Source organism: Excalfactoria chinensis, chromosome 16, assembly GCF_039878825.1.
Source record: "Excalfactoria chinensis isolate bCotChi1 chromosome 16, bCotChi1.hap2, whole genome shotgun sequence".
Classification (NCBI taxonomy): Eukaryota; Metazoa; Chordata; class Aves; order Galliformes; family Phasianidae; genus Excalfactoria; species Excalfactoria chinensis.
The window spans coordinates 1,488,332-1,499,026 of record NC_092840.1 but is presented as its reverse complement, the minus strand read 5'-3'; the positions used below and the strand labels follow the sequence as shown (position 1 = coordinate 1,499,026).

The window sequence follows — 10,695 nt, the reverse complement described above, 5'->3', positions numbered from 1 at the left end:
AATTCTGGGCTTTAGCAGATGTCTCCCGCGGGTGACTCATGGGAGGTATTGGCAGGTGGGTGGCACCATGTGGGCATTGGGTCCCCAGAGCGCCACCACCACGGGCTGTCACCATATGGGTGCCGTGTCTGCAGCACAGCGCTGCCAGGAGGTGCCACTTGGTGGGTGCTGGGTCCCCAGATGGGCGCTGTGTCACCAGGGTGGCACGACAGGGAGCAGCACTTTGTGGCCCTGCCGGGCGCTGTGCTGGGTACGAGCAGTGGCACTGGGTGTCCCATATGGGTGCTGCATCCTCTGCGTGCTGCTGCCACATGGGGTGCTCAGATGGGCACCGGGTTCCTGGGGTGTCCCTGCTGGGGGCGTCCCCATTTAGAAGGTGGGTGCCAGCGTGGCACCGCCAAGTGGCACTGTCCGAAGGTGTCCCCATACGGGAGCCGGGTCCTCAGGTGTCACTGCCGTGCCGTGTCCCCCTATGGGCACTGCGTTGCCAGAGGGGTCACTTTGTAGGCGCCTGCTCCCCTCAGTGCCAGCCCGGCTCCCAGGCCCACCTCCCCGCGGGGCGGTGCCGACAGCCGGGCCACGGCGGCCGTTCCGTATCGCAGCCCCCGCCCAGAGCGGGGCGGGCCCGGCGGAGGGAGGCGGAGGCGGTCGGCGGGGCTCGGTGCGGCCCGGTGCCTCCGAGGGCCGGGGAGGCCGCGCCCAGCCCCGCAGGCCTCCCCGGGGCGGGCGGGCCGCCATGAAGCCGAGCGCAGGTAAGGCCTTGGGGCGGGAGGAGCGGCCTGGATGGGGTGGGCGCGGGGACAGGCCGGGCCCCGAGCCCGGTTCGAACCCTGGCCCGGTTCGGGCCTCGGGCCCAGGTGAGGCCCGAGCCCGGCGGTGACCCGCTCTCCCTCTGCCCAGAGGAGCCCGTGCTGCTGGCGGAGCTGAAGCCGGGCCGGCCCCAGCAGTACGACTGGAAGTCGAGCTGTGAGACGTGGAGCGTGGCCTTCTCCTCCGACGGCGCCTGGTTCGCCTGGTCGCAGGGTCACTGCCTGGTCAAGCTGATCCCGTGGCCGCTGCAGGAGGCTGAGCTGTGAGTAGTGCCGGCAGTGCCGCCGGGTGAGCTGACGGCCCCGTGCCCTTCGCCCATCGCCCCTCTGCCGTTTCCCTGCAGCTGCAGGGCTGCGGAGCGCAAGAGCCACAAAGCCGAGACCAAGCGGAGCCGAGTGGGAGCCAAGGAGAAGACGCTGGAATGCGGGCAGATTGTGTGGGGCCTGGCCTTCAGCGCCTGGCCGACCCCACGGCACCCTGATGGGGCGGCGGGGCTGTGCTGCCAGGTGTTGGCCACCGGCCTCAACGATGGGCAGATCAAGGTGTGGGAGGTGCAGACAGGTGAGCTGTGCTGGGGTGAGGTCAGAATGCACTGTGTGCTTGGGTGGAGATCTCTGCTCTGTCCTTCCCTAAGTATTGCCTGGGCTGCCGCCCCGTCCCAAGCAGAGTGTGGGTGTGAGGGGGGTTGACGTGGCTGCTCTCCACAGGACATCTTCTCTTCAGCCTTCTGGGGCACCAGGATGTTGTCAGGGATCTGAGCTTTGCTCCCAATGGAAGCCTCATCCTGGTGTCGGCATCGCGGGACAGGACCCTGCGCGTCTGGGACCTCAACAGGGATGGTAGGAGAGAGTGGGGATAGCCCTGGTGCTCAGTCACCCCTTTCTGAGGCTTGTACCTTGCTATGGGCAAGGAAAGGGCACAAAACCACCTTGGAAGGGGAGACAGTGGGAGAGGGGTCTGGGGTGGTATTTGGGGCAGAAGTGAGCATTCTGGGACACAGCAGCAGGGGCTTTGCTCCCAGGCAGGAGCTGAGAGCTGCAGGAAGGGGTTGCAAATAGAATCACAGAATGGTTGGCTTGGAAGGGACCTCACAGCCCCCCCAGCCCCTGCCCTGGGCTGGCTGCCCCCCACCAAATCAGGGTCCATCCATGGCCTTGAGCACCGCCAGGGATGGGGATACCCACAGCTCTCAGGACGGTCTGGGTCAGCACCTCACCATCCTCTGCGTAGTGAATTTCCTCCTAACATCTCACCTAAATCTCCCCTTTTAGTTTAAAACCCTTCCCACTACTCTAATCACTGCCTGCCTGTATAGAAAGCTAGTCTCCATCTTTTCTATAAGCTCTCTTCCAGTACTGCAATAGAGCACGTGGGTGTGCTCAGGGAATCCCCTCGCCCTGCATGCCTTTTCCCTCTCTGGAGCAGAGCTGGGTGAGCAGGTGAGGCAGGAAGCAGCTCTGTCCCTCCTGACTCGGTGTCTGCTGTCCCAGGGCGGCAGGTGCAGGTGCTGACTGGCCACGTGCAGTGGGTCTATTGCTGCTCCATCTCCCCTGACTGCAGCATGCTCTGCTCAGCTGCTGGAGAGAAGTCGGTGAGTCCCAACAGGGAGGAGCCAGTCCTGTTTCCCACTGGACCCTGCGTTCCCTGTGCGCTCCCCATGCAAGAAGGGGAAGGTGAGAGCCAACCCCTGGAGCATACCCAGCTTCAGCTCCCCTGTGCCCCACAGGCACTGCTGTGGAGTATGCGGTCCTACACGCTCATCCGCAAGCTGGAGGGGCACCAGAGCAGCGTGGTGTCGTGTGACTTCTCACCAGACTCAGCGCTCCTCGTCACTGCCTCATACGACACCTGTGTTATCATGTGGGACCCCTACACCGGGGAGCAACTGAGGACTCTGCGGTACGGAGCTGGGGGCTGTGGGGACCTCGCAGTGGGGAGAGACATAGTGGTGCTATGGAGTGCGGTGGGGTTGAGCGTGGCCTGGGCCTGTTTTCCCCCCTGTACAGCCACGTCCCCTTGCACTCAGCACTGGAGCATAGAAGTGATGTCCACACCAGCTCCCTGCGGTCGGTCTGCTTCTCCCCAGAGGGCCTGTACCTGGCCACGGTGGCAGATGACAGGTGAGTTGAATTCCCTTTTGAGGTTTCCAGTGGGAAGGAGGATCCAAAGAGGACACACCAATGTGCACCAGGGGCTTGGGGCATCCTAGTGGGGAGCAGACTTCACGTGTCAAAGAGACCGCTGCACCCAGAGCCCTGTTTGTGCAAGGAGCAGCAAGATCAGGGCCTTGTCACCTACCTGAGCAATGGATGTGGGCTTGCACCTGTGTGCTGTGCTGTCCCACCCCTGCTGTGCCCTCAGCACAGTCACTTGGTCTGTCATCCAGCTCAATTCTGCAGGAGCTAATGCTTCTGCCTTGCTGCTGAGATGTCATGTTGGGGGGGAGGGGGGGGCTCTAGGACCATAATGGAAAACCCTTTTCCCCATGATGTGCATTCAGGTGGCCCCAGAAGCTTCATTTTAGCTGCAGGCACTGCCTGGCATCGTGTCCTTTTCTCCTTAGGCTCCTGAGGATCTGGGCGCTGGAGCTGCGATCTCCAGTGGCGTTTGCTCCCATGACAAATGGTTTATGCTGCATGTACTTCCCTCACGGCGGCTTCATTGCCACAGGGTGCGTATGTCTGCTGGGGGAAAGGCTGCAGGGAAACCAGCCTGGGAGCAGGAGCTGGGATGGGGAACATGTGGAGTTATTGCATGCTCGGAATATTTGGGGCTATGATTGTGCTTTCTTCTCTCTGCGTGGTGTTGGGTGTTTGCTCAAAGCCTGTTTGGGTCTCATTGCAGGACCAGAGATGGCCACGTCCAGTTCTGGACTGCTCCAAGAGTCCTCTCGTCACTCAAGCACTTGTGCCGCAAAGCCCTGCGCACCTTCCTGACCACGTACCAGGTCCTGGCGCTCCCCATCCCCAAGAAGCTGAAGGAGTTCCTCACCTACCGGACCTTCTGAGGTAGCAGAGACACGGAGGTGAGAAGCCCCTCTGCCTTGTGGTAGGGCTGGCTGCCCCACAAAGCACCGCTGGCTTGTGAGCTGTGGGGCAGGACTGTTGTTCCCCTCGTTTTGGGGCCGTCTGTGAACGTGGAGGTATTTTCTTGTGTAATAATACTAGAACCCAGCAAAAATGCTTGCAGAGTGCAAGGGGCACGGCACAACCTGGGGATGGCTCTGGTCCCCCTGTCCCCCTGCTATCTGCAAGTTATGGGTGAGGTGCTTTTGCTTCCAAGTGCAATGTTGTGGGGTGAAGACCAGCAGCTGCAGTCTGAGCAGTGTTTGTCAGTACGAATTTGGGGCCGCAGCCATCCCTGATAACAGCACCCTGTGCCAGGAGCAGCCCATACCTCGGTTCCTGGAGGGATGTGGGCTCTGCTGTTCTCAGGGTCTGGGCTTGATAAACCTGAGCCAGTCTCTGCAGGCTGAATGACAGCAATGACAGAATAAAAGATGATTCCTCACACCTTCCCTCGTTGCTCGTAGAGGTGAACTGGGGAGGCCTGGATGGGGCTCAGGGCCCCCAGCCCTCCTGTGCTGCAGCTCTGAGTCAGTCAGAGCAGCAGATGGGCAGTGGTGGGTGCTGGGGAGGATCCATCCTCGTGTGGAACTGTGAGAGCAGGACACGGCTTCGTGCAGCCCCCTGCTTTCATTCCTCAGTTGCTTTTCCCACCCCCACGCCTGCCTGTAGGACTTGGCACCGAGCAGCTCGCTGGTGGCGTGCAGACCTGCTGTGCTGTGCATGCAGTGGGCTCGTGTGTGTGGCTTGCTGCAGCTGAGCTGGTGGCTGCAGGGACAGCATGTGCAGCATCCCCTGTGTGTTACCAGACTGTGCAAGAGCCCTGGGCTGACCCCAGCTGGTGGAGAAGCTGGGGAATGTCTTCAGAGCTGCACCCTGGGACGCTTTCCTTTGCAAGCAGTTAAGCCTACAGAGCTGGTGTTTCCTTAGTGCTTCAGGAAGCAATGTGACCTACAAACCCACATACTACCATTGTCACAGGGGCTGTCACTGCACGGAACTGCTCTGTTCCAGTGCAGCCTCCCTGCCTTGCTGCCTGAGCAACAGGGCAGCACAAACCTCAGCCCCAGCCTGCCACGTTTGTTTTCCTCAGCATGAGAGCACTGGGGCGGTGCTGCCCTGCACAGGAGGGCCCCAGGAGAGCTGCAGCCCGTGTGGGTGTGACAGCTGCTCCACTGCCCACCAGCAGCGTGGTTAAGCTGTGCTGAGCTCCACAAGGTTGGCTGGGTTGTACTTGGAGCTCTTCCCCTTGTGCTGTTGCGAGCAGTGTGGACCCAAAGCTCAAGCCAGGAGCTGTTTGCAATGGGATGCAGGCACGGGGGGAGGCTCCACTTGCTCCTTTGTGCCACTGCGATAGGGGGAGAGGGAACAAAAGACAACTGCAACAACCTGCTTGCCTTCAGAGATGTTTGTATTTCCCAATGAAGCATAGATGCAATGCTGCCCGTCTTTTGTCCCTTGGGCTGCGTGCGGGAAGGAACCACAAAGTACACAGAGCAGACCTGGGCCAGCCCCAGCCCGACTCATGCTTCGGCCACAATCAGGTCCCTGGTGTCCTGGAATGCTGCGATGAGGGAGCTCAGCTGCAGCTTCTCGCTGGTGCCTGCAGCCAGCCGGTACCTGCAGCAGGAGGCACAGTCAGTTCAGCTACGTGCAGCTTGGTGGAGCAGACAGCACACGGATGTGCACCAGGGATGTGTCTCCCAGCAGCAGCACGGAGCAGGCACGGCACGTTAGGGGAGCAGCACCCCAAAACGTTTACTCACTCAATGTCTGCCATCTTGATCAGCAGCTGGATGCGGACTGAGGGTGGGAAATCAACTGCAGGGAGAAAGTGATGTGAATCAGTGCGGAGCTGGAGGCAGTGTGCTGGGAGCCAGCCCCACGGACCCCCACCTCTGTGCACAAAGAGGTGGATCTCGGTGAGGATGTCCTGCAGAGCCAGGCCCTTCAGTGTCTTCAGCTCCATGATTTCTGATGGCAGCGAGTGAAGGGGCTCCTCATACGTCCCCTGCACCACCCAACACCCCAGCAGGGAGTGGGACCCTTCCCAGAGAGCATCATGAACCCACCCAACCCCTGCCAGAGCAGGAGGCAATAAGGAGCAGTTATGGCAACGGGGCTTAAACCCAAAGCAGGGGGACAAAGGATACTGTGGTAGGCAGCGGAGAAGTTCTGGTTGAGCATCCAGTCGAGGATGTTGGCGATGTCGGCCTTGAGGGGGTGTCCTGTGCAGGTGTACACGTTCTCCTCTGTCACCTTCCCGAAGGCCATGGAGGTGCTCTGAGGGAGAGGAGGAGGGAGGAAGAGCTCTCTGCCCATGGGCCGGTTGTGGGGCAGGTGGTGGCAAATGGTACCTGCAGGATGTTGAGGGCTCTGCGCATGTCACCGCTCGAGAGCGTCACCAGCGCCTTCATCCCGTCCTCACTCACGTCCACCCTGTGGTGGGAGATGGGGCTGCAACGCCTGGCCCTGGGGGGGAGCAGGGCGCAACGGGGCCCCCATCTCACCCCTCCTCCTGGATGACGTGCTGCAGCCGAGGCACCATCAGCTCTGGGGTGAGGGGCCCGAAGCGGAAGCGGGTGCAGCGGGACTGCAGCGCGGGGATGATCTTGGAGAGGTAGTTGCAGATGAGGCAGAAGCGCGTGTTCTCGGTGAACTTCTCAATCACTGCATAAGAAGAAGGGGGGGGGGAGGCTGGAGCCGTGCCCGTGTCTGCAGCCCCGTGTGATGAGGGAGCAGCAGGAGTGCCCCCCCCTCAGCCCTGACCTCGACGCAGAGCGTTCTGTGCATCCTGTGTCATGGCGTCAGCTTCATCCAGGATGACGAGCTTGAAGCCTTTCCTGGGACAGAACGAGATGAGGGAGTTTTGCTGCCAGCCGCCCCTCGGAGGCTGCAGGGCTGGGAATAACGGCACATAGAGATCTTACTTCCCAGTGTGGGAATACTCTGTGCACTCCTTTCCCCTTTGGGCCGGCATCCCTGCCACCCTGCTGTCCCCATACTGCTGTCCTCATCTCCTTATCCTTATCCTTATCCCTCCCCCCTGCATCCTCCTCCTCCTCCCCTTTCCACCCAGGTGCCCCCCACCCACTTGAAGATGGTCCTGGTGCTGGCAAAGCTCAGGATGGGCCCTCGCACGATGTCGATGCCGCGGTCATCTGATGCATTCAGCTGCAGGGATGGAGGTGGTGATGGGGGGGGCGCGTGGCTCCAAAGCTGGGTGGGTGCCCCCCCCACCCCCAGGACCCCCCTCGTACCTCCAGCACCATAGAGCTGAACTCCCTCTCGCGGTAGAGCTGCCGTGCACATGCCAGGATGGTGGAGGTCTTCCCGGTGCCGGGGGGGCCATAGAGCAGGAGGTGGGGCAGCCGGTCCTCAGTGATGAACCGCTGGACTGGGGGAGGGCACGGGGACTTGGGGGACATGGGGGACATGGGGCCTTATGGGGCTCACAGGGGATCAGAGGGCACAGGGATGTGGCTGGGAGTATGGGGCCTTGGCATGCGGGTATAGGGGTATAGGGGCATGGAGGGCATAGGGGATTGGGGGGTGCAGTGGCTTGGGGGGGCTCAGAGTTTTGGGGATGGCAATGGGGAGGGCAATGGCAGGGTCATAGCGGCTTGGGAGAGGGCACGGGGAATTAAGGGACGTGGGGGTGTTACAGGGGACTGGGTGCAGAAGGGGTTGGAGGGACATGGGAGGGTCCAGGGGCTGGGTGGGGGCACGGAACTGGGAGGGGGCACAGGAGGGGGCACAGGGGCGTGGGGAGGAGCAGGGGTACGTGGGAGGGGGCACGAGGCGGGGAGGGGGCGCAGGGGCCGGGGGGGCTCCGAACATCCGGTTCGCGGGGTCCCGCCACTCACTGGTGCCGAGGATGTCCCGGTGCGACACCAGCTCCGACAGCGCCCGCGGCCGGTACTTCTCCACCCTGCGGGGCACAGCGCTCAGCACTGCGGGGCACAGCGCTCAGCACTGCGGGCACGGCGCAGCACCGACCCCAGCACCGACCCCCGCCCCGCGCCCCCCCGTCCCGTTCCGCACCACGGCAGGTTCCTCCCGCACGGCCCCGCCATGGCCCGGCGCGCGCGCGGCCTCGCGAGAGGGGAGGGAGCGCGGGAACCGCGGCGAGGAGGCGGGGCCTGGAGGGGGCGGAGCGCGGGAACCGGGGCTGTGGGCGCGGGAACGGGGTGGCGCGCCGCTGGTGGCGGGAGCGCGAAGGTGCGGCCGCGCTGAGCTCGGCGGCGCGCCGGTCTGCGCTGGGTTTGGGCAGCGCCGAAGCGAAGCGGGTGTCCCCTCTCGGTTCTCCACTCTCGGTTCTTCCCTCTCTCGTGGCGCCTCGTGGCGCAGCGTCTGTTTTCCCAGGCATTTCCTCCCCCTGCCCCGTAATTAAAGGGCGCGGAGCCCAGGCTGAGCTGCACCGTTTGCCCATTATGGAGTGTCATTTATCTCATGGGTGGTGCCGGCATCCTCCTCACCTTGGGCTGCTCCATCCCCACTCCGTTCTGTCGGTGCACACTGATTGAGGAGCGCTGTCTCCCAGTAGAGTGGCTCAGACCAGCAGCCCCTTCCACTCCCTGCAGCACTGGGCCTGGGGGGGGCTCTGCTCCCACAGCCCTGCAGGAAGAGCAGCCGGGCTGAATGAAGTAATTACAAGCTACATTTTATATAAACTGATTGTGCTGAACACAACTTCTGGTTAAGAAATGAAGCGGTTGATGTTGCTGAGTAACAATGCACACATCTAGCCCATTTACGAAATCCAGACGCCGATAAAGAAGGAAATGAATAATTCAAGCTGTCCAAGATGGTACAATAGGAAGGCACAGGGCTGCTGGTCCCAGGCCTGCTCCTGCCACCTTCAGCACGCAGCCCCCACTGAGCTGGTGTGGGCAGATCTCTGCGGGCTCTCACATTCTGACCTACCTGCATGCCCTGCGTTCTGTTGTGTTGTGTTCCAGGCTATTCTACTCTACTCTACTCCATCCCCATCTCTATCTGACCCCCATCCATCCCCACCCCCAACTCCATCTCATCCCCATTTCATTCCAATCCCACCCCCGACCCTATCCCACCCCAATCCCATCCTATCCTCATCCCCATCCCATCCCATTTCATCCTCATTTCATCCCATCTCATCCCCATCCTTATTTCAACCCATCTCCATCCCCACCCCACATCACCCCATCCCTATCCCCATCTCCATTCTCATCCCAATCCCATCCCTATCCCCATCCCCATTCTCATCTGTCATGGTTTTGTGCTGACATCATCTCAATTCCATCCTATCCTCATCCCCATCCCATCCCATCCCATCCCATCCCATCCCATCCCATCCCATCCCATCCCATCCCATCCCATCCCATCCCATCCTTATTTCAACCCATCTCCATTCCCACCCTACATCACCACATCTCTATCCCCATCCCCATTCTCATCCCAATCCCATCCCCACCCCAATCCTGTTCTATCTCCATCCCCATCTCCATCCCCATCCCATCCCCATCCCCACCCCCATCCCATTCCCATCTTCACCCCCATCTCCATCCCCATCCCACCCCCGTCTCCACCCCCGTCTCCATCCCCATCCCATCCCCATCCCACCTCCATTCCATATCCACTTCACACCATCCCATTCCCACCCCCATCCCACTCCCCTCCCACCCATTTCTAAAGGGCACACAGCAGGACATTCTGTGCCACATGGGACCACCCCATCCCACCCTTCCCTTCCTGAGAGTACAGCACCCACGTACAGCATCCAGTACAGATGGGTGTTATGGGAAACAACATCTGAGCACAGAGAGCCGTGCCCTGTTATCTCTGTGATGGTTACTGAAAATCCCCATTAACAACAGGAGCCATCAGGAGATAACATGTCCCAGTGTTTTGTTTTTCCCTTAGTCAGTGACAGAAATCGCACTGCAGTTCAGACCCAGGCAATATTTCAATATTTGCCTTCACAAACTGCCCACGAGCAGCAAATGCTCACACCTTACCCCTGGAAGGAAGAAAAAGACCTCTGAGATCCCTAATCCTGCCCCCCGCCCCCCCAGCCCATCCCTACCGTGCCCACCAGAACCCCCCCATCAATTGCACCAGGACCCCCTGTTGCACCAGGACACCCCACTGCATTGGGGTCCCACACTGTACCATAGGCCCCCATGGCACTGTGATCCCACAGTCCCCCACATTACCTCATAGCCATCCATTACCGTACAGACACCTGTTACCCCATAGCCCCCCATTAGCCTCCACCCCCCCAATATCCCATAGCCCCCCACTACATCTCAACCCCCGTTTCCCCATTGCCCCCCACTATCCAATAGCTCCCCAACACCCCATAACCCCAATATTACCCCATAGCCCCCCATTACCCAGTACCCTCCCCATGACCCCATAGCCCCCTACTCAATGGCATCCCACCCCTCCCCAGCTCCCCACAGCCCCACAGATCCCCTTACCCTCCAGCCTCTCCCCGTCGCCCCGCATTATCCTCCAACCCTCTTTACCCCAAAGCCTCCCACCACCCCATAGGCCCCCCAATATCCTCCTCACCCCATTGCCCCTCAACGCCCCGTCGGCCCCCCCTGCCCCGCTCCTCCTCCCATCCTCTGCAGCTCCCCTCCCCACCGCTCCCTCCGCCGCTCCCGTCTCTCAGCGCCGCGCTCTCCTCTCGGTGCGGTGCGGTGCGGAGCGGCGCGCATCCAACGCGCGGCCCCGCGCTCCCGGAGCGCGCCGCCCCCGCCCCCGCCCCGCCGCGCCCGGAGGAGGGGGGGGGAGAGGCGGCCGCACGGACGGGCGGTGGGCACGGCGGGGC

General features: G+C 61.7%; 2 protein-coding genes across 6 annotated transcripts; one reads left to right on the top strand and one right to left on the bottom strand.

The window, feature by feature from the left end:
- The first annotated feature begins 612 nt into the window (after positions 1–612).
- On the top strand, positions 613–5,317 carry WSB2 (WD repeat and SOCS box containing 2). The gene is made up of 9 exons (XM_072351070.1): positions 613–752; positions 901–1,072; positions 1,154–1,371; positions 1,518–1,649; positions 2,301–2,401; positions 2,537–2,709; positions 2,817–2,930; positions 3,374–3,481; positions 3,655–5,317. Exons 1-9 carry the CDS (start codon positions 737–739, stop codon positions 3,815–3,817), a joined length of 1,197 nt encoding a protein of 398 aa, XP_072207171.1. The 5' UTR covers positions 613–736; the 3' UTR covers positions 3,818–5,317.
- On the bottom strand, positions 5,269–10,639 carry RFC5 (replication factor C subunit 5). Of its 5 annotated transcripts, none has more exons than XM_072351074.1 (12): positions 10,509–10,639; positions 8,354–8,492; positions 7,742–7,806; positions 7,136–7,272; positions 6,970–7,049; positions 6,645–6,718; positions 6,386–6,545; positions 6,233–6,314; positions 6,029–6,158; positions 5,772–5,849; positions 5,642–5,696; positions 5,269–5,495 (listed from the first exon to the last, which is right to left on the bottom strand). In XM_072351074.1, the coding sequence occupies exons 4-12, from the start codon at positions 7,145–7,147 to the stop codon at positions 5,399–5,401; spliced, it is 768 nt and encodes a 255-aa protein (XP_072207175.1). In that variant the 5' UTR covers positions 7,148–7,272; positions 7,742–7,806; positions 8,354–8,492; positions 10,509–10,639; the 3' UTR covers positions 5,269–5,398. The 5 variants fall into 5 exon arrangements, with proteins under 5 accessions (XP_072207175.1, XP_072207176.1, XP_072207174.1 ...); XM_072351075.1 differs by lacking the exon at positions 10,509–10,639 and adding an exon at positions 8,802–8,917; XM_072351073.1 differs by lacking the exons at positions 8,354–8,492; positions 10,509–10,639 and adding an exon at positions 7,920–8,015.
- Between the last annotated feature and the right edge of the window lie 56 nt (positions 10,640–10,695).